Source organism: Schistocerca americana, chromosome 2 (assembly GCF_021461395.2).
Source record: "Schistocerca americana isolate TAMUIC-IGC-003095 chromosome 2, iqSchAmer2.1, whole genome shotgun sequence".
NCBI classification, from domain to species: Eukaryota; Metazoa; Arthropoda; class Insecta; order Orthoptera; family Acrididae; genus Schistocerca; species Schistocerca americana.
This window is the reverse complement of record NC_060120.1, coordinates 773,704,736-773,728,047: the sequence shown is the minus strand read 5'-3', so window position 1 is coordinate 773,728,047 and position 23,312 is coordinate 773,704,736. Positions and strand designations below refer to the sequence as shown.

Below are 23,312 nucleotides of genomic sequence, written 5' to 3'. Positions count from 1 at the left end.
CTGTTCCAGAGATTCTACATCTACATACATACTCCGCAATCCACGATACGGTGTGTGGCGGAGGGTACCTCGTACCACAACTAGCATCATCTTTCTCTGTTCCACTCCCAAACAGAACGAGGGAAAAATGACTACCTATATGCCTCTGTACGAGCCCTAATCTCTCTTATCTTATCTTTGTGGTCTTTCCGCGAAATATAAGTTGGCAGCAGTAAAATTGTATTGCAGTCAGCTTCAAATTCTGGTTCTCTAAATTTCCTCAGTTCATGAAAAGAACACCTCCTTTCCTCTAGAGACTCCGACCCGAGTTCCTGAAGCATTTCCGTAACACTCGCATGATGATCAAACCTACCAGTACCAAATCTAGCAGCCCACCTCTGAATTGATTCTATGTCCTCCCTCAATCCAACCTGATAGGGATCCCAAACGCACGAGCAGCACTCAAGAATAGGTCGTATTAGTGTTTTATAAGCGGTCTCCTTTACGGCTGAACCACATCTTCCCAAAATTCTACCAATGAACCAAAGACGACTATCCGCCTTCTCCACAACTGCCATTACATGCTTGTCCCACTTCATATCGCTCTGCAATGTTACGCCCAAATATTTAATCGACGTGACTGTGTCAAGTGCTACACTACTAATTGAGTATTCAAACATTACGGGATTCTTTTTCCTATTCATCTGCATTAATTTACATTTATCTATATTTAGAGTTAGCTGCCATTCTTTACACCAATCACAAATCCTGTCCAAGTCATCTTGTATCCTCCTACAGTCACTCAACGACGACACCTTCCCGTACACCACAGTGTCATCTGCAAACAGCCGCACATTGCTACCCACCTTATCCAAAAGATCATTTATGTAGATAGAAAACAACAGGAGACCTACCACACTTCCCCGGGGCACTCCAGATGATACCCTCCCTCACCTCCGATGAACACTGACCATCGAGGACAACATACTGGGTTCTATTACTTAAGAAGTCTTCGAGCCATTCACGTATTGGGGAACCAATCCCATGTGCTCGTACCTTAGTTAGGGTCACCGAGTTAGGGGCACCGAGTCAAACACTTTCTGGAAGTCAAGGAATATGGCATCCGTCTGATACCCTTCATCCATGGTTCGCAAGATATCATGTGAAAAAAGGGCGAGTTGCATTTCGCAGGCAGTAGACCGCTCCATTCGCAATATCAACACAAGAAGCTCTGCTAATGGTATACTACGCCTTCCACATCACTGGCAATGGGTTCTACACAACGCTGGTGACTACTTTGAAGGACAGTAACAGGTGCAAACACGTAACTCTTTTGTATAGGTTGTGAATAAATAGTTGCCACTATTTAAGTTCCAACCCTCGTATTTTGCCACATGGACAAGTAGGTTGCAGGAAGGGGACTTTTACACTGAACAGTCTGCAGCTCCTCTATTTTTTTTCTAAAAAGCAACTGAATCTGTGTTTCTAACAAAGCTGCCACCGCCAAAGAAAAGAAAAGCAGACTAGACTTCACAACTACTGAAGTTGATAAATCATCAATATGTCAGTGTTACACCACAACTTTTTAAAGTCAAAAATTCTTTCAAAAATTCCTCGCAGACCAGCTAGTCAATAATCAGCTCTAAATAAAATCCATCTCTCTGAACTTGAAACAGTGTCACTGCAAGTATGATGACCAATACAGTCGAGTCTCTCTCTCTCTCTCTCTCTCTCTCTCTCTCTCTCTCTCTCTCTCTCTCTGACGTCCTTATACTAACGAATGGAATGATGGAAATTTTGAAAGCACCTCCATGACGTTAATGTAATGCTTCTTTCATGTGGAGGGGGGGAGGAGGTGAATCACTTCCTTTAAGGTGAGAAAGATCTACCTATCTCGCCCATGTTAAATAGTGTAATTTCTGGTACACTTCAAAGAAAATCTAGAAGGGTAGCTGCTTGTGATTTTCAAATATTTTTGTGTGTATATTAATGAATAATATGAAGAAGGATTGTTAGCAGAAAAAAATTTTCACTTCGTAGGAATTTAAGAAAGAGCAAATTTGTACTCCAAAACACAAATTAAAAATTTTATTTTATTTTCAATATTATGTACAGGAAAACATGTTTTTATTGTTTATTTGGATTATGTTGTTGCACAGAGAAACAATTATGTGCCAAGTTTTATTAGTTTGCTTACAATGTGTATCAAGGTGAAAGAAATCATGTAACTGAGAAAAATGACAAAGTCTTTAGGGGACTATTCACCGCAGTCCGTTCCCACAGCTTAGATTACTGCTGTCTTTTTTCATGGCTTTCAAGTTTCTCTAAATTCTTCTTGCCTCTTAGCCATTTCTTCCTCCTCTATACCTGCTTTCTTCAAATGAATTTCATCCAACTCTTTCAAAATATTCACAGGTTTGAATCCTGGTTTAATGTTCAACTTTTGTAGCACTTTAGCCCTGCCAACATTTACATCATTGAATAATAAAACAGCATCAGATATTTCTAACTGAAATGTGTTAGCATGAACAAAAACGATCTTTGGAATTCTCGTCCACATGATATTGTTGAACGCTACAGCCACATTCTGCTTTCTTACACGGAAGCACTTTTTCAAAGGTCAGGATGCGCAGAGTCCCTATACTCTAGCTTTATAACAGTAGCTACAGCAGGGAGTAATCCATGGGGTTTATAATTTGGAACTATCTCATTATATTTGCACCTTGAATTCTCTCTTTAGGACAAAGTCCATGCATCTATTTTCACATGCTGCGGTGAGATGAAGTAAGTAGCCCCATGATTCTACATTCATTCCTGACAAATCTGGTATGTTATTTTTAATAGCTTGGCCATATTAATTCTGCAAGCAGTCAATCATGCTGTGACAAGTCCATCTGCCCCACCAATACCTTTCCCATCAGACAATTTTTTCCAAACATGCCCCTTCTTTCAGTTTACAGAGCCTTGCAGATCTTACGCATGGCAGTTTCTCTGATAGAATGTTTTCTCCATATGGCTCACTCTCCATCACCTTCATGAACCCTTTCCTATCTCCAGCTCCCAGTACTGTTTACATACTATTGCTTTTGTTTCAAGGGACCTTTGAAATATTCGCACTGTGCCTTCAGCTGCTATTTTTACACTCTATCCCTCAGAATATATAACACAGGTTTTTTTTTTTTTTTTTTTTTTTGCATCTATTCACTCTTGTTCTCACAAACATAGCAGAATTTATTAATCATTTCTACATCTAGCACCTTTCCAGTGTCAACAGAAGTAGCTGCCACAACACCATAAAGAGAAGTATGTCCACTCTTATGCAAAGTCCCATCTACAGCAATTGCTACATTTGTCCCCCCATCATTACACTGCACCACTTCTTTGGCAGTTTGCACATGCTATCTTCTGAAACACTTCTCATACCCACGATAATACCTTCACCAATCTTGTGGAATTTCACTAGGGGCCTTAGGTAAGTTCATTTCAGATCACAAGTTTTACCTGCAGAGTTCCCCTTGCCTATACATTCCATTGCCTAATATTTCACTCTGTATTTTAGAGAGAAGTCCAAAAGTACTAACACTCAATTAGTAACCATACTGATTTAAACAAGGAGGTTAATGGTTCAGTGTTTGTGATGGACAGTCCAGAGGGCTACACAGCCATAGTGGCACTTGTTGATTTCAATCTCTGCTAACCATATGAAAAACAACCTATATATATATATATATATATATATATATATATATACACACACACACACTCTGAGATGAAGGTCCATGTCAAACTGTAGTCCCTCGTAACATGCTAGGAGAAGCTAGTTCGTGAATCAAAGACATGCACAAGTGCCACAGTATGTCCAATGAAGTGATGAACACTAAATATGTGTTGCATCCAAACAAACTTGTACGTCAATGACTGCTTCTTCTCTGATGTACACTGGTGTCCAAAATTAAAGCAACAAACAGAAATTTTGAAAGGTTGTTTATATTTCGGTACAAAACAGTATAAACAGGAGATGGTAATATAGGAACAATGTAACGAATACAGAATGTAAACAACTGCAACATGCGTAATGGTAGACAAAATTATTCTTCATTTTTTCCAACTTAATGGGTTTGCACACACATTTTAACAATCGGTTATGTGCTCAGTATGAGCTGTGACCACCTCTGGCAGCAATGGAGGCCTGACAATGATGGGCTATGCTGTGGATGGTATCAACAGTCTCCTGTTGAGGCAATAATGTCTTTTCTTCCTGGAGAGCTGCTTGCAGTCTTGGAGAGCAGTTGGTGGACGCTGATGTGATGCAAGCTGCCACTCTGGTGCATCCCAGACATGCTCTACCTGAGAGCAGTTAAACCTTGCCGATTCAAGCGCACAATGTCATGAAGAGAAGTTCGAGTGGTAAACATAATCCCTGCCCACACCATTGGGAATCTTCCTCGATATTGGTCTCTTTCCATAATGTTTGGGTCCTGAAATCGTGTTCCACATTCCCTATAGATGTGAATCCATCGAGAATCACTCTCCAGACTAAACCGGGATTCATCTGTGAAAAAAACATTGGCCCACTGTTCGACTGTCCAGGTGACCCTCCCTCTAGATCAGGGCCGGCCAGAAATTCTGCACGTGTGCGGTGCTCCTGCACATGTACAACTTCCGGGTCACAGTGTGCACGCCGCAGCCGTCAGCGTTCATGTAGTGCAGGTTTCTACGCACAGATGTCGCTTTATCCACTTGCTGGGATACTCTGTACCGGGGCATTTTAGTGCTCTTTCCACAGCTTGCAAGCCAACCATGGGAAGGTATTTCGCGTATTAAACATTTAAAATACTGTCACAGACTACTCATTGAGACGTCTAATTTTATGTTAACAGTTTAACCCATTGAGACAAGTAATACAGCTAACAACCGTGGGTTTTTATTAAGGCAGCTTGACTGACGGCACGTAAATACAAGTAATGTTTTTGATCTAGTATTTAAGAAAGAGAGCACTTAGCGACTTCCAACGAACCTTATTCATGATTTCAAATAACATTAAACTAATGCAAGGTTTCCTATAACTAATTCTCGGTGCCCTCAGTTACACCCACATAATTTCTGTCTCACTGACGTCTGAACAGAATGATAACCGCAGACCTCTCGATGATCACCTGTTATTTCAATACCATTATTGCTACATCTTTCATCAACTCCGTCTGAAATCTGCATAATAACCGACAATTAGATGAATGTTACGTTTTATCGACTTCAGCTGAGCGTAGCCCTTCACACATTAAAAAAAAAAAAAAAAAACCCGTAAATGTAAGTATACAGTGGAACAATCGGTTTAATGACTAACTTTCCTGATAATAATGTAACATGGAGCAGAATGAGGCACTAATGCACAATTAGTAAACAATAATTTTTAATTATGAAAGGAATAAATCCAAACACGTTTACCACTGGTCATGAGAAATGATAATCGAGTTGATGTGTCTCATCCATTTTCTTAAGGACATTTAATTTTGCTTGCTGTTCTTCACTCTTGAGTACACTACACTCGTCTTTGTGATATGTACTGTAGTGTCTTTCAATTGAAAACTTACGCTGGCCGCCTATTATTCGGCGGCATAGCAAACACTGTGAGTTTTCGCCAACGGCTACAAAAAACGAATTGCAGTTGCCAGTCATTTTTAAACGACTGAGAACATAGATCTCCCGTCCTTTGCTTCTTCACAGTACCTGTCATTTCTCAGTACTTCTCTGTTAAGGTTACGGTTACCAGGGGTAAACGAGACTGGGTATGTTGCGCTCTTGCTTGTACCAAATAAACAGGGAAGTGAAGCCGCCGCCGTTCATTTAGGACACCTGTCTAATAACAGATGTCGCTGTCGCACATGTGCAGCACTTCCGCACGTCTGCACACTGTGCAGCGTTTGGCCGGCCCTGCTCTAGATGTTCTCTTCTGTGAAGACATGTCGGAGGTAGACACACAGCAGGTCTCTGACAAAGCCACTCTGTCAAAGCCTTCTGCCCACAGTTTGCCTAAATACAACATGTTCAGTGGGTGCTGCGAGTTCACGTGCCAGTTGCCGTGTAGTACTAAGGCGATACTATCGTGTCCTTACAGTCATCTCTTGTGAAGTCACACGTGGTCGCCCCTGCCCTGGTCTTCTGGACACAGTTTCAGTCTTTACACACTGTCGCCACGGCCGAGAAACAACAGAACAATTAAAACTAAGCCATCAGCCCACATTAGTTCGCGACTGTCCTGTTTTCTTTCTTTCCCTGGCCCTCCACCCCAGAGTGTCTGGTAAGCATCTTCTCTGTGCATACTGCACAGTCTGTGACTGTGTACACAGCGATTGTGGATGTGGGGCTACCCAGCAAACACTACCTTGTTTAATAATCGCCCTTACGTCATTGTTGGCATGGTTGTCTGTTGACCAGAATGCCATCTTCCATGCAGAACACGATCGTATGGACATCTGGTTAACAGTTTGTACGATTATATCATGAACTAGACACAGGATGGGGGAAAGAAAGCAACAGGATATCTTTCTATTCTAACACTGTGAAGGTTACTAACATTTATAAGAAAGTTTCTGGTTTTCACCATATTTACTGATCTTCAGGTGTTGCAATCAATAAGTTCTAGGATCACAGAAATAACATCCCATTGGGACAAAAATTAAGCTTTATATGAATCAGCATTATACATACTTAACATCCAGCAGCACTGAAGCCAAACATTCATGTAAATGTTATCTCTTTTGACATATATTTAAATACTGTATTGACCCAAAAATAAGTCGCACTTTTTATCCAAATTCCACCTCCGAAAAGTTAGCTTGCAGCTTATATCTGCTTCCTTGTCTTTTTACAAACAATTGCTGTACTGAAGTTCAGCTCACTTGCAACAACACAACTAGTGTATGTAGCCAAAACTGGTGACAAGGCATTCTACGAGGTGCATTCAAGTTCTAAGGCCTCAGATTTTTTTTCTCCGGACTGGAAAGAGATAGAAACATGCGCATTCTTTTAAAATGAGGCCGCGTTCATTGTCAATACGTCCCAGAGATGGCAGCACCGTACGGCAGATGGAATTTTACCGCCAGCGGCGAGAATGAGAACTGTTTTAAATACTTAAAATGGCGACGTTTTCCTTACTTGAACAGCGTGCAATCATTCGTTTTCTAAATTTGCGTGGTGTGAAACCAATTGAAATTCATCGACAGCTGAAGGAGACATGTGGTGATGGACTTATGGATGTGTCGAAAGTGCATTCGTGGGTGTGACAGTTTAATGAAGGCAGAACATCGTGTGACAACAAACCGAAACAACCTCGGGCTCGCACAAGCCGGTCTGACGACATGATCGAGAAAGTGGAGAGAATTGTTTTGGGGGATCGCCGAATGACTGTTGAACAGATCGTCTCCAGAGTTGGCATTTCTGTGGGTTCTGTGCACACAATCCTGCATGACGACCTGAAAATGCGAAAAGTGTCATCCAGGTGGGTGCCACGAATGCTGACGGACGACCACATGGTTGCCCGTGTGGCATGTTGCCAAGCAATGTTGACGCGCAACGACAGCATGAATGGGACTTTCTTTTCGTCGGTTGTGACAATGGATGAGACGTGGCTGCCATTTTTCAATCCAGAAACAAAGCGCCAGTCAGCTCAATGGAAGCACACAGATTCACCGCCACCAAAAAAATTTCGGGTAACCACCAGTACTGAAAAAATGATGGTGTCCATGTTCTGGGACAGCGAGGGCATAATCCTTACCCATTGCGTTCCAAAGGGCACTACGGTAACAGGTGCATCCTACAAAAATGTTTTGAAGAACAAATTCCTTCCTGCACTGCAACAAAAACGTCCGGGAAGGGCTGCGCATGTGCTGTTTCACCAAGACAATGCACTCGCACATCGAGGTAACGTTACGGAACAGTTTCTTCGTGATAACAACTTTGAAGTGATTCCTCATGCTCCCCACTCACCTGACCTGGCTCCTAGTGACTTTTGGCTTTTTCCAACAATGAAAGACACTCTCCGTGGCCGCACATTCACCAGCCGTGCTGCTATTGCCTCAGCGATTTTCCAGTGGTCAAAAGAGACTCCTAAAGAAGCCTTCGCCGCTGCCATGGAATCATGGCGTCATCATTGTGAAAAACGTGTACGTCTGCAGGGCGATTACGTCGAGAAGTAACACCAGTTTCATCGATTTCGTGTGAGTAGTTAATTAGAAAAAAAACTGGAGGCCTTAGAACTTGAATGCACCTCGTATTATGAAACAAACAAACAAACTTTTACTGATGTCTTATTGGCGTTAACATTGTGTACATCCACCAGTATTGTTCCGTTACCTTATAATTCAGTTTCAGTTAGACACTGGTACGAAAACCTGATTTACGACAATATGAACAACCGCTTAGAGCAAAAAGCATCGTCAAGGTAAGGAATTCAGTGTAGTTATGATGCCAAAACCACAAGAAACAGAGGTTGGAAGAAAGTACACAGTGAACATCTATTGTGTGACTTTTGGTTCTTCACAAGAAAAATGGAAGAGGGCAGTTTCAATCAGAACTGCTCAGGGGAGGACTTGAACCTAAGGTTCTTTCCTATGTGCGGGAAAGAGGAACAATGGGATGCCTATCTCATGAGAAATTATCCAACTGAAGCCCTTGAATATTGCAAAGTCTTGTGAGTAATGGTTGGTATTGTCGTTTAAGCACAGGAGAGTCCCCATTCTACGAGGAAGTGCTACACAAGCCCAGAGAACGCCAGCAGACTTTGAGGAGAAGCTGGTCAACTTCCAGCAATTAATAGTCCTGTTTCAAAGGTGACACTCATGCCCTTTCCATCAGATTGACAATACTAGCAGAAAACTATTATTTTCTGACACGCCAAGCAATACGGCAGAAGACATGAAATGGGCACAAAATATCTCATTAAAAGAAACTGTGGCGTAAGTTGCTACAGCCAATGACTAAGTTACAGTTACCCTCTACGTCATTCTGAAGAAAAAAAGACATGCCCAAAAAAAATTTTCCTATAAGTGTAGCAAATCGCTGCCAAGAGAAGGGCTGACTTTTTGGAATCACAGATCTGTGCTACTGCTTGCTAAGAGTGTCATGATGGTTTTCGATGCTTTTAGGGAACATCAAACTGCTGATGTAAAATATAAACTTGCTGCACAAAATACAGATCTTGTCATAATGCCTGGAGAAATGACTTCAAAGCTACAGATACTAGATTTGGCCATAAACAAACCGTTCAAGGACAATCACCAATAAATGTATTCACATTGCCTCTTGGAAGAAGATCATGTCCTTACACCGTCTGGTAAGATTAAGAAGCCACGTCACCCTTTTGTGAGTGGATTCTTGCTTCATGGTCCTCAATATCATCAAAGTCCATCATCAAAGTGTTCAAGAAATGCTGCATATTGAATTTGTTGGATGGCAGTGAGGTTGACGTACTGTGGGAAGAGAATGAAGAAAATGATAGGAGTGAGAGTGATGAAGTGAATATTGGTACTAATAGTGATGAGAGTAAATATGACAACATCTGTTGCCATTGTGTTATGTCAAATGTTAAAATAAATGTTTACGGTACATATCTCTGTCTTAAATGTTAAGTACGAGTAAGTTTTTGGAAATTTTTTCCTCCTCTCAATTCAGTGTGGGACTTATTTTTGTGAAAGAACTCTTTCACGTTTTTTTGGTCTTCAAAATGTAAGCATGCAGTTCATATGCAGTAACTGTTTCTTTCTGAGCCCATAAGGTACTTTCTAAATGACCAATAACTGCACACTATTTTGAATTTTATGTCTAACATTACTGAGTTGACACATCAATAAACACACAAGGAGCCAAGACCCATAAACTGCGAAAAATTTTGGCAATAAGGAAGTTGCAAAAAATTTGCACATTAACAAAGAAAGATCGAGGGAGGGAGCGAGCGAAAGATCGAGGGAGCGAAAGGGGGAGGGAGGGAACAAAAGGGGGAGGGAGGAAGGGCGGGAGCGAGAGAGGGAGGGTGGGAGGGAGCGAGCGAGCGAAAGAGAGAGAGAGGGAGGGAGGGAGGGAGCGAGGGAGGGAGGGAGGGAGCGAAAGAGAGAGGGTGGGGGGGAGGGAGGGAGCGAGCGAAAGAGAGAGGGTGGGAGGGAGGGAGGGAGCGAGCGAAAGAGAGAGGGTGGGAGGGAGGGAGGGAGCGAGCGAAAGAGAGAGGGTGGGAGGGAGGGAGGGAGCGAGCGAAAGAGAGAGGGTGGGAGGGAGGGAGGGAGCGAGCGAAAGAGAGAGGGTGGGAGGGAGGGAGGGAGCGAGCGAAAGAGAGAGGGAGGGAGGGAGCGAAAGAGAGAGGGAGGGAGGGAGCGAAAGAGAGAGGGAGGGAGGGAGCGAGCGAGCGAAAGAGAGAGGGAGGGAGGGAGGGAGCGAGCGAGCGAAAGAGAGAGGGAGGGAGGGAGGGAGCGAGCGAGCGAAAGAGAGAGAGAGGGAGGGAGGGAGCGAGCGAGCGAAAGAGAGAGAGAGGGAGGGAGGGAGCGAGCGAGCGAAAGAGAGAGAGAGGGAGGGAGGGAGCGAAAGAGAGAGAGAGGGAGGGAGGGAGCGAGCGAGCGAAAGAGGGAGCGAGCGAGCGAAAGAGGGAGCGAGCGAGCGAAAGAGGGAGCGAGCGAGCGAAAGAGGGAGGGCGGGAGCGAAAGAGGGAGGGCGGGAGCGAAAGAGGGAGGGCGGGAGCGAAAGAGGGAGGGCGGGAGCGAAAGAGGGAGGGCGGGAGCGAAAGAGGGAGGGCGGGAGCGAAAGAGGGAGGGCGGGAGCGAAAGAGGGAGGGCGGGAGCGAAAGAGGGAGGGCGGGAGCGAAAGAGGGAGGGCGGGAGCGAAAGAGGGAGGGCGGGAGCGAAAGAGGGAGGGCGGGAGCGAAAGAGGGAGGGCGGGAGCGAAAGAGGGAGGGCGGGAGCGAAAGAGGGAGGGCGGGAGCGAAAGAGGGAGGGCGGGAGCGAAAGAGGGAGGGCGGGAGCGAAAGAGGGAGGGCGGGAGCGAAAGAGGGAGGGCGGGAGCGAAAGAGGGAGGGCGGGAGCGAAAGAGGGAGGGCGGGAGCGAAAGAGGGAGGGCGGGAGCGAAAGAGGGAGGGCGGGAGCGAAAGAGGGAGGGCGGGAGCGAAAGAGGGAGGGCGGGAGCGAAAGAGGGAGGGCGGGAGCGAAAGAGGGAGGGCGGGAGCGAAAGAGGGAGGGCGGGAGCGAAAGAGGGAGGGCGGGAGCGAAAGAGGGAGGGCGGGAGCGAAAGAGGGAGGGCGGGAGCGAAAGAGGGAGGGCGGGAGCGAAAGAGGGAGGGCGGGAGCGAAAGAGGGAGGGCGGGAGCGAAAGAGGGAGGGCGGGAGCGAAAGAGGGAGGGCGGGAGCGAAAGAGGGAGGGCGGGAGCGAAAGAGGGAGGGCGGGAGCGAAAGAGGGAGGGCGGGAGCGAAAGAGGGAGGGCGGGAGCGAAAGAGGGAGGGCGGGAGCGAAAGAGGGAGGGCGGGAGCGAAAGAGGGAGGGCGGGAAAGGGGGAGGGAGGAAGAATTTTGCTACAATAAACTGCATTGCTTACCAGACTGTTCTGAAACAGTGACATTCATGTAGCTCAATGATCTGCATAAAAATAATTTTGTTACACCTTGGTATACACATACAGAACTAACATGAAGGACAGTGCCTTTATGGTCAATGCTTTGGGGTGTCTCATTATTCACCACACTTTTTCTGAAAGCATGGCATGCAGGATAGCGGCAGAGAATGAAGTTAGAGCTTGAGGCATGTTTGGATACCTTGTTGTTATAATCTGCAATGGTGTTTCAATACCAAAACCTCTGAGAAGTGATGTGACACCACATAAAAATATTAGGTATTCCCACATCATCAACAAGTAATACCACTATCAAACAAGTAAGTACCATTATCAATGAGACGGCAACGGTGAAAGCAACTAGTTCAAATCCCAAATTTATGATGTTCTTCCTAACATATATTACTAGCAAAGGTAGGCTTTTTCAGAACAAGGAGTTGAGCTTACAATAGAGCTTGAAACACCAACACAAAAAATTACTAAAGGATGACCAACAATAAAAAACAGAAAAGTAACAACACAGTACACTCAAGTCCATAATGACACCCAAAAAATGAATGCAGTTATTGCTATGAGCTCATCACTACCAGCCACACACGTACATCACAAGTGTTGCAACCAATAATGATGCAAACTTAGCATTATGAATGTTTGTTTTAAATACGTGGTACTGCAGTAATGAATTTCTACAGAGAATAATATTTGTATATGGATTTCCTTAATCAAATACTGAAATGCGTGAAAGTACATATTCTATCATCACTAAATTTCTGTTTAATATAATAATACAATCAAAGCTGTTCCATACGTCTTCTGTTACCTTCATTTCTTTGTTCTCAAGAAGTTATCACTACCCAAACATCAGCCCGAACACGAAAATACTGAATCTACTAATACTCCTTATCCGCTGACTAATGACACCATCAAAATGATGACATTACTCACTTGTTGAAATGCTATATACGAAACATGTGCCATAAAAGTTATTAGTTATTCTCATCAAAGTCATTGCCTGAGAACTAAATTGCTGTCCTTTAATCAGGTCTAGAATTCAAGCTATTCCAGAGTTTCTCACCACAACCTATATTCCTCAAAATGTGACCCTGTGAGTGTGAATATATATGTCTCAAGTTCAGTTGTTATTCATTTGTTAGCTCCAAAGGACACAGTCCTAAGTTTTCAGTCATGTTTGTATGCTTTTCAACCACTTAACCATAAGCAGAGTGGTTGCTTTTACTCTTTACATTATTGTAATAAAAAAAAATTAAAATGGAAGCAATTACATATATTATCAGTGTTCAAGCTCCATTAGCACATGTTCATGTATCAAACCCAAATCCTGTATAAATAGGTTCAACCCAATCCGCTCTCACCAAAATTCTCTGCTACAAGCCTAAGCCTAGCTCATATATCACCAAACCAGTACGAGGACAGATCTCAGAACATGGAATTCAAAAAGCAATTCTGTAGAGCACAACAGTACAACACAACAAGGGACCATCCACAGTCTAATCTCCGTGTGTGTGTGTTGGGGACGTGTGTCTAAAGTGGACATGGGAAGTTACGATGGTGGAACAACTGGTATGCACAGTCAATGATGTTATCAGGTTTTCAGTTCAATTGCAGAAGAAGTAACGTACTCTGTGTTACACATGTGAGATCAATTTTTTTTTAATGGTGAACACTTCATTTGCATGGGAAAATACACACAAATAACTAAAAGCTAAATTTACATTTTCTGCAGCAATCTGTTCTTCTGTTACTGATATATGCAGCCTGCTGCAAACCCCTGGATGCAAGCAAATGGAAAATAATGGAAATTAAAGTCCTAGTATTTCTACATGTAGAATGTACTACCACACAGAAAAGGAATCAAACTGCAAAAGAATTGAAATCTTATTTTTTATAGATGTATATCACTGAATGGGCACAGATAAAATTAATATGTCTTGGACACTGATTTGGTGGGAAAAACTTAGCGGACAACCTACAAAACCATGTACAAGGTTATTACAAATAACTGAAGTTATTTCATAAAACCAATGTAGCTACATTAATTGACATATTGTCAAAAAACTGAACACTCATAAAACTCGAAAAGTTTTGTATTGTTGCTGCTGTACTTCAGATTTCTGCCACACGAGTGCAGCAATGAGTAATTAAACAAGATGGACGCTGGGGCCGAGAAAGCATATGTTGTGCTTCAAATGCAGTAACATCAGTCTGTTTTAACAGTGCAACGACACTTCAGAAAGAAGTTCAACAAAGATTCACCAACTTCAAACATGATTCACCAGTGGTGTGCATATTTCAAATCTTCAGAATGGCTTTGTGCTGGGAATCAACATGCTGGACTGATGTGAGCGAAGGAAATGGCTGACCACATGCAGGTGTGTTTTGCACTTGGCCCACAGAGCAAGCAGAGGGCTGAACATACCACAACCAACTATTTGGACAATCCTAAGGGACAATCTGAAACTAAAGCCTTACTGCTCGTAACTGCTACAAGCCCTGACTCTTTACGACAAAAACAGTTTAAAGTTTCAGTACAGTTGCAACAGCTTATGGAAGAGGATGGGTTTTCTTAAAAACTCATCTTCAGGGATGAAGAAACATTTTTGTGAACAACACAATTTGCATATCTGGGCGAGGGTCGTTCCATGTAAAAGAGGAATCATCAAAAAATTAATTTTTCTGTGGGAATATTTTCCCCCGTTACATATGTAGGTTGGGCATTGAATTTTGTTGACAAGATTGATTTTTCCCTCCAAAACCTATTGTTTACTTGTGGGAGCCACTGTTTTGAAGACAATATTGTTGAGTTTGTTCATGCAGAAGATTTGATCAATTTCAAGGCAAGGAAAAAAAAATCATGAAATTTATAATAATTCTTTATGGTTCATATACAACTTTAAAGAGCATAACTTCTTCTCTTTCTATTTAGTATAGTTTTTAGAAGCAAACCCTTTAAGCATGATAAATACAAAAACATTTATATAACCTAACCCAAAATGTGTAACATGAGTTATCAAACGCCATTTTTTACAGATTTTCACAAAATACATTTAAGTATAGAAACTTATATGCCATGCTGTCCTTCACATAAGTGTACATGATAAATTGGTGTCTCAAATAAATTTCCTCCTGGAAGCCTTCTCCTGGTATAGGATATTTAATTCAAATAATTTGAGTTACCTTTATTTATGCAATGTGAGTTACCATAATTTTTGTAGTATTAGCTATAATTTTGACCATTCAGTTTGGTTCTGAATTACAATAACACAACTAACAATATATTTCAATGTATTTAATGCGTATTTACCTCCATATGCCACATAAAATCCCATAGGGAATAGCTATTTCTACTTTACAACCATTTGCAATTTTTTCAGAATGCCTTTAAGTGCAGCTGAAAAGTTGAGAAGAAAAAGGCAGAAATTGAAAGATGAAAGCAGATATGAAGAGTATAAAATCAAACACAAGAAAACTATGAAAAAATTCAGGAAAAAGAAGCAGCAACAGGAAAAATGTTTGGGTAAAAGAGAAGAAGAAAGTATTGCTGCAGACAAGAAACGTAATGTTAGAGAAAGAGTTGCCAAGCACAGGAAGCGGCTAAAGGAAGCATCTTCAGTTACACCAAGTAGTTCTGCCTCTACACCATATAAAAATAGGTCTTCACTGAGAAAAGCCATATCAAAATTGAAACGTGTACTTCCAGCATCATCCAGAAACCAAAAATGTGTTATTAGAAGGTTGTATCACACATTCGTTGAACCTTTAGAAGTAGAAAGAATCTGTAAACAAATAATAAGTGCAGTGAGCAAATTCTATGAAAGGGATGACATTAGCAGACAGGCCCTTGGACACAAAGACGATATGGCTGTACAAGATGAGAAACGTAAGAGTAAATTGCAAGTACGACACTCGACATCATCTTTGAAAGAAGCCCATGCAATGTTTTGTGAAGAAAATGGCAAAGTGATTGGTAAAAGTAAATTCACAGAATTAAGACCCAAATATGTCATGCTTGCCAATAAACTTCCACACAATGTTTGTCTCTGCAGATATCACAAGAATTTCATCTGTGCTATTATCTCTCTGCATAGCATAGTACCTCAAATACTTAAGTACACCAGTAACTAACCAGAATTTTTTCTGTGTGCAGAGCCTACAGCCCATTGTTGGTTGGGAAAGTGCATGAAATGTAAAGATTTATTGGCAGTTAAACTTCTTGGTTTATGTATTGGTGTACAAGAGTACGGCGTGAAATGGTATGTGTGGCAGGAGAGTGGCGACAGGATTTTGAAAGTAGAGGAAGAAGGTACGTTACAGAATGTTATTGACCATATTCTTACCATGGTACCTAAAGTTTTAGAGCACTGCTACTTTAAGAGAGAACAATCAAAGAACTATCAGAGTGATAAGGAATCACTGCCTTCTGCAATGCTAACTGCAATGATGCAAATTGATTTTTCTAAAAATTTTACATGTGTAAGTCAAGATTAAATTCAAAGTGCACTTTGGCAGCCAAATCAAATTAGTATTTATATTGCTATGATTTGGCATTTAGGTACTTCTCACCCCGGCAATCAGGTACTTCTCACCTATGTGTTGGTATCTGATAATCTGGATCACACAAAAAACACTGTCATTCCCTGTGTTGCTACACTTCTTTAAGAACTACCAAAAATATTAGAGAAGTTACAATCTGGTCAAATGGTCCTGCTTCCCAGTTTAAAAGCATATGTATTGCAGAGTCTATAAAAGTTGTAAGTAAGAGTCGTGCCAAAGAATTACATGGAAGTACTTTGCAACTCCTCATTGAAAGGGGCCAGTGGATTGAATTGGTGGGGCTGTAAAATGCAAATTTTGGACTCCTGTGAAAAGCAGGAAACGTGTTGTAAACAACGCAACAGATTTTGTAAAAGCATTGTTGAATTCTTCTTCTAATGTGACAGCAGTTCTTATGGGTGAAAAAGGCTTTAGCCAAAGAAGCAAAAAAACTACATCTCTCAGCATTAATCAAGAACTGCAAGCCTTTCTTGAACATTTCTAAAGTTCATCACTCTATAATAATAAAGTTGTAGGGACACACCACTCCATCAGCTGCAGAGGAAAATGCTAACAGAACAGAAAAATCACTGGATATACAAGCAGATGATTGGGTGGTGGTAAAATATGACAATTCATATTTTTCTGGTAATGTTACTAAAATTGAAAATGGTGAGTTTGAAGTTGATGCTATGATGAAAGATGGGAAGTGGCCTGAAATGAGATATGAGATATACTACACTTAAGACAAGCGTGTCAGAAAAGTGAACCCTCCAAGTGTTCTAAATTCCCGTGGTTATTTCACGTTTGACTGTGATCTGTGACAATGTAACATGAGTTACCATATGTTGTAACACGAGTTAACTGTTCATTATGTTTTAATATTTATTTTATTGCAGATTAAATGTTTGCAACTTTGTTAAAATACTTTTAAGATCTGGTATTGTGTGTAAAACTTACAAGAAATGTTCACATAAAACAGAGCAGACTTTTGTATATGCAAAAGCCATTTCTTGGAAATGTATCGCAAATTAGCAAGAATAATCATAAGATTTGGTTTTCTAATTATAGTAATGTAACAATTATTGTGATATAGGTTTATAGAGCATTCTGTATAAAGTATGTTTTGAGGTATAAAAAATATTTAATAGAAACGTTTCCTTCTGTTAATTGTCCGAAACTTATAATACAAACATCACTTTGTAACATGAGTTAGCATGGAATGATCCGGGACAGAGAATCCCAACACTATTGTAAAACACAATCGAGAAACTTCCTGGCAGATTAAAACTGTGTGCCGGACCGAGACTCGAACTCGGGACCTTTGCCTTTTGGGGGCGAGTGCTCTACCAACGGAGCTACCCAAGCACGACTCATGCCCTGTCCTCACAGCTTTACTTCCACCAGTACCTCGCCTCCTACCTTCCAAGTTCTGGAAACACAATCGAGATTCACCAAGAGTTAATGTGTTCTGTGGAGTCTCATGATTTAAAGTTTACAATACCTTTATCCTTCTGCCAAAAGGCAATTACAGTACACGTCTTTGGACATGCTGGAAAACTGCCTCACGTCACAACTGGAGACTGGCAGTGTGAATTTCATCTACCAACAGAATGGTGTTCCACCCCACTTCCATCATGATGTTCATGAATTCTTCACAAGAAATTAAGCAATGGACTGATCTTGTGGAGCTGTTGATCAGAAATTCATAATATGGCGAAAGATTCAGTGCTTAAGTCTCCTGTTGCAATAAACCTACCAGAACAGCAAGCTTGCATCAACAGCACTTAATGATAGGGGGCATGCTACACCAAACATGGAAAGAACTTGATACTGCAGAATCAGAAATGAGACATATATGGAGCACATTTACTCTGTCAGCTTTACACTTCCACACAGTATTTTGTGCTAGCCACAAAAATTCTAAATAAAAGTTGACAAGCAAATATTACAAGCACTGATGGGTGTAACATGTTAAAAATACAAGATGAATATTCAAACAAAAATGACCAGATGAAAGAACCATGAATCGATTATGTCACAAAACACAGAAAAAGAGAGGGAGAAATGTATAAAACACAAAGACCTAGTAAAACTGAACAAATGCGGCAACATTTCATATTTTTCAAAGTGACAGGTGGAATTGTTTTATTACACTTTTTGCTATCAGCCACAATGAAACCCTTGACTGGTCATAGAAAGTTATTTCAAAAACAAAGCCACTGTTTGAACAGTGAAAGATTTTCGCCATGTCTGATGGATAAAATAAACAGATCATCATTCGAAACTTCCTGGTGCACGTTCCGCTGTGGAGTGAAAATTTCATTCTAGTTCACCATTTATTAGCAATTCAATCAAAATTTTTAATCCTTTTTTATAAGGTAAAAACTTCTTTCATAGCCCAATACAAAGTGATAAACTGAAAATGTAAACAGTGACAACAAAGTGTGTGTGTGTGTGTGTGTGTGTGTGTGTGTGTGTGTGTGTGTGTGTACACAAAATCACAATTCACATAAGAAGGTCTTGCATTCATATCCACAGACGTGATGATGGAAATGTTCCAACAGGAAATACAAACTTAAAACAATTGAATAACCGGCACCACTGACAGTCACCAAAACAAAAACTTCATAAACTGTTTCGTGTCATTTCGATATGTAGCAGTGTATGTTTACGACAGAACTAAGAAAATATTTTTGTTATATCAACCCTTTCGTTCCAAACCGCTGACTATTATATCGTTATAAATACACATAAACAACAACAGCAATAAGCCATATTTCCGTTACTGTAACTATTTACGTTCGCACCACGTCAATATTATTGACTTACCGATTATATTCTGTAGTGTATCAGGATCTACTGAAATTGTCCCGTCATTATTAACGATGATGATAAGGGTGTTGTCCGATTTACGATCATCAGCTGTGTCAGCAACAAAGGTGCTCGACATTGCACGTTACCTGCAAACCATATCAAAAGGTTATGGTAAAGTTTGCAGTATAACATCACGTGCATACACCTGACATTGTTTTGTTTATATGCTCCGTAATACATGCCATGATCAGATGATACACTCTGCCGGAAATAACACACACATCGCGCGCACAGCCATCAACCATAAAAACTTTAACAGTTACTTCACTAACATGACAAGCCTAGGAAATCATCTCAGTTTACGGGGCCCAGCACGGTCCAAAATAAACGCGCCCAAATAATCGGCCATCTTGTATGATAGCACAGCAACCAGAATACACACGGACACCGTAACTGCGCAAAAATCAGACATTCGTACACACCTTATCTCCTGATGGCGAGTTTCATGTATCTTCTTATCGTACAACTGAACATTTGAAAACAAAACAAAACCATAACCCTAAAGTACACTACAACCTACAGAAATACGAAATAACATCTCTCTGGACGACATTCTAAAACTCCACAGATACCACGTTACAGTCGCATCAAAGATACCTAACACTGGCTTTTTATCTATGGTAACCATTGCTTCCTAATTACATTCTTTGAAATAAAATAGCCATTACCGTTTTCAAAACATAAAATTATTTTCATTGAACTTAATGGGAATTGTCACATTTATGTGCATGTCCGTTCCTGAGTGACAGTCGGACTTTGTAACGAAAGGGTCCATGGTCTGCGAGGCCCATTTATAAACACAAAAATACCCATCCAAGTTTCAACAACTCCGTTTCGCCGTTACGAAATATGTTTGCAAGCATTTTACTTCCTTTCGTCTTTAAACTGGTAAAACTCTGCGTGATTATTTATTAGGAGGCACATTGTCTGTAGACCTTTCCGAAACCACAATTACACCCTTACTTCAACTTCCAATGAGATTCTATGATACTGTAACATACACTTTTGACACCCCACAAATGTTACACATTTCATTTACGTAACACGAGAATAAAAACCCGCCACTCATTTTAATTTCAATTTTAAATGTTATCTGTCGTACATTCTTATGTCGATAACATTGGCTCAACGATCTAGTCAAGACCATTATTTAAAATATATAACACGTGAATCATTCTTGGCATTATGGGGTACAAGGTGCGGACTATTTGCAACAGTGAACATAACGGAACTAATATTCATAAAACTCTCGCTTATGTGGTTCGTTACTGTGTAAAGCTTTTCTACCCCACTCTACCATTTATTTAGGAGTAGTAATTGGAAGTGAGTGGGGGGGGGGGGGGGGGCATGTTTACATCTTGTAGAAGGGGGGGGGGGGATGTTTACATCTTGTAGAACAGTATTTTTGGAAGCTATATGCAAACAAACACAGATTGTGTTCCACAGCAGGACTCTGTTGACTAAAGCAATACCAGTATTATTTATGTTGTTACCACACAGAAATGTCACTGGACAGTTCAAAACAATAGACTGATACAGGAAAGGTACGCTACATGAAAGGATTAAGGCACGGCTGCCTGTATTAGAGGCCGGAGGACTGAAATGTGGCAACGTTACGTTAAGGCCTACCGCATGCTGTGCCTATAAGGTAGCGAACAGAAGCAGTTGTTTACGTTCTTTCGCGGTGTCTGTTTTATCTGACATTTCAGTGTAATTATGCTATACTGGACTTCTGTTATTTCAGAAGTTGTTTAATATTCTTTCAGTGGTGTAGGGGTGCAGTATCTTCTGACGGGAAAACTACAAATTGATAATTTGGATTCACGGTTTAGTAGGTATTGTCAATTATCGGGTGGAAACTACAATGTTTCTGTAACCCAGGTATTTGAACGGATGTTGACGTGAATCCGTTTGTAAGTGTTTTGAACAACGTAGGCAATGAAAATGTTGATGTATACCAATCTGTGCTTCTGTATGTTTGTCGTTATGCAGCACACAAAACAACACAATTGCTCAGTTGTACAACATGCACTGATTTTGTTTTAGGCACACACACCACAGAAAAATATCCGAAGTGGATTGACTGTACCATCAGATATTGTTGTGGAAATTGGCACTTTTGTATATACAATTATGCAGCTTTTAATATCTGAAGAGTATGAAACAAAATTCTTCACTTGTCAAAATTTAAAGCAGTTACTACTCAATCTGGTTGGCCAAGGAGTTGAATCACATGTTTATCTGCAAATATTTGTAACAGATTCATGTCTCTGTGGCAGGCCACTTACTGATATCTACAAAAAGCTGGTTTCCATTATGTGTAACATTTTGTTAAATAATTATACCAAACTCCAAAATGATCATTTAATATGTTCCAAGAAGGAGGGAGTTAATAGAAAATTAAAAACATTACATAACTTTTGACACAAAATTATGAAACTTCTTTCTTACCCACAACCTCAGTCCTTAAATGCTCTGATTAGTACTGGCAAGGAGGAGGTGGCCACTACGAAATAAACTTTTATGCACTGATAAATTTCAGTCATGCTTCTTATGCAAATCCTACAGCAAGGTCACCAGTTCATTCTGACTCAGAAAGATGTGTGAAAGTATTTAAATATATTGTGTATGACCTGTGATTAAAAAAAAATCTAACATACTAATGAACAATAAAAAAAAAAAAACGTTCGTTAAAAATTATTATTATTATGCCACCGTCATATACAAAGGTGTGAAAGATATGTTGCAGCTGTCAGAAACTTTTATATTAGTTTGTCATTTATATAGGAAGGTACATGATAATACATTTCAAATAACAGACTGAAATAATTGCAAGTCTGCAAATAATGTTAGAAGGCACCTCACAAAATTGTTTCTTGAACTTGTATCTCCAAATCTCGGGTAAGAAATGTCATAATATACTGCTATGAAGCACATGTGAGTTATTGAAAAGTTCATCGTTACAAGGAAACGAGAATAAAATGCGTAATTCCGACATGAAGTCGGCGTAATACGTGATTGCATATTTATATCTGACACGTCGCCTGCATTCGACGAAATCTAAACTTCAGTCTCGGACTAGTTGGTCACGCTAGCCGGCCTACTGATGTCACAGGCTACGACGTTGTCAGCTTGACCACTCCGGCCTCTAATACAGGCGGCCGTGTGATTAAGGCCAACAGTGAAATAGCAATGAGATATGTAGGTACTGGCAAAGAATAACAAAGAAAATTAAAACAACACCTACGAGGAGGAAGGATGATTAGCAGATAACATCCTCTCAATGTTCACAAGGCTGGAGATAGACATCAGCCACAACTATTTCCAAGGGAACCAACCTGGCATGTGCCATAGTGATTTAGGGAAAGCTCAGAAATTTTATATCTGGATATACGTGTGGGGATCTGAACATCACTCATCCAGAATATAAATCCATTGTCTTAATCACTACACCACCTTGCTCGGTCTTACACAAAAAGTGAAAGTTCAAGATCTAGCGTGACTTTCTAAGCTTCAAGATTGTGCAATCCATCATTCACCAGTTGGTGAGTGACCGCCTGCCTTTTTTTGCATTAGTATTTATCCAGGAATTTCCAGTCTCATAAATGTGTGAGTACTGAGAGGTATCACTCAACAGCTTTGATGAGAATAATATCTAACATCGATTTGTCGATCCTGCCTAGGAAAAAAATTTAATTTTCTTAAAAAGAAGCCTTTTTAGTTTTATTCTCCCATTCTGTTGTTTCCTAAGCTATAGGATGGTACTGTACTATCACTACCACAGGCTGACACAATTGATGGCTACTACGAAGTTAAGACTGAGCTGACATTTCATGAATAACTGCAATACATTAGAGGTTTTTCCATCTGTCAGAAATTCCTGTACATGAAATGTCTAAGCAGCTAATACCTCTGACATCATTAGGAGTAAGATATACAAAATAGTAGATTTGATGGATAAAAAGTAAGCAAGCATAAAAAGTATGGTTGTGGACACTACTGAAATTGTTTGGAAATGAGAAACCACAAGGATGGCAATTTTACAGAGAAATCCTTCATTTAAAACAAATGCAGACTGTACAAAAACGTTAGTTGGCTATGAAAAAGATACGATAGCAAAGGAGAGTGTGGGAATACGAGAAACTACATGCCATCAATGGGAATACATCACCAGCAGACAACCTTGAAAGGAAGCAGATAACTTTTATATAAGAAGATCAAGCCATGAATGGTTACTGAGGACAGATATGCATTAGTTTTAGGGAAATATCAGGTAAAAGAACAATTGGTATGAAGACTTAATCATCTATTTTTTCACTCTG

At 40.7% G+C, this 23,312-nt stretch overlaps 1 protein-coding gene across 2 annotated transcripts in view; it reads right to left on the bottom strand.

The window, feature by feature from the left end:
* The window catches only part of LOC124595168, a 236,997-nt gene extending 217,442 nt beyond the window's left edge, over nt 1-19,555 (bottom strand). Inside the window, exons 1-2 of one of the 2 annotated variants that reach the window (XM_047133780.1) lie at nt 19,413-19,555; nt 18,946-19,076 (exon numbers count right to left, since the gene is read on the bottom strand). In XM_047133780.1, the coding sequence (XP_046989736.1) occupies nt 18,946-19,066 (121 nt within the window). In that variant the 5' untranslated portion in view covers nt 19,067-19,076; nt 19,413-19,555. Of the gene's footprint in view, nt 1-18,945; nt 19,077-19,172; nt 19,377-19,412 lie in introns of those variants that run through there. The other variant, XM_047133781.1, reaches the window with a different exon arrangement.
* Nucleotides 19,556-23,312: the final 3,757 nt, after the last annotated feature.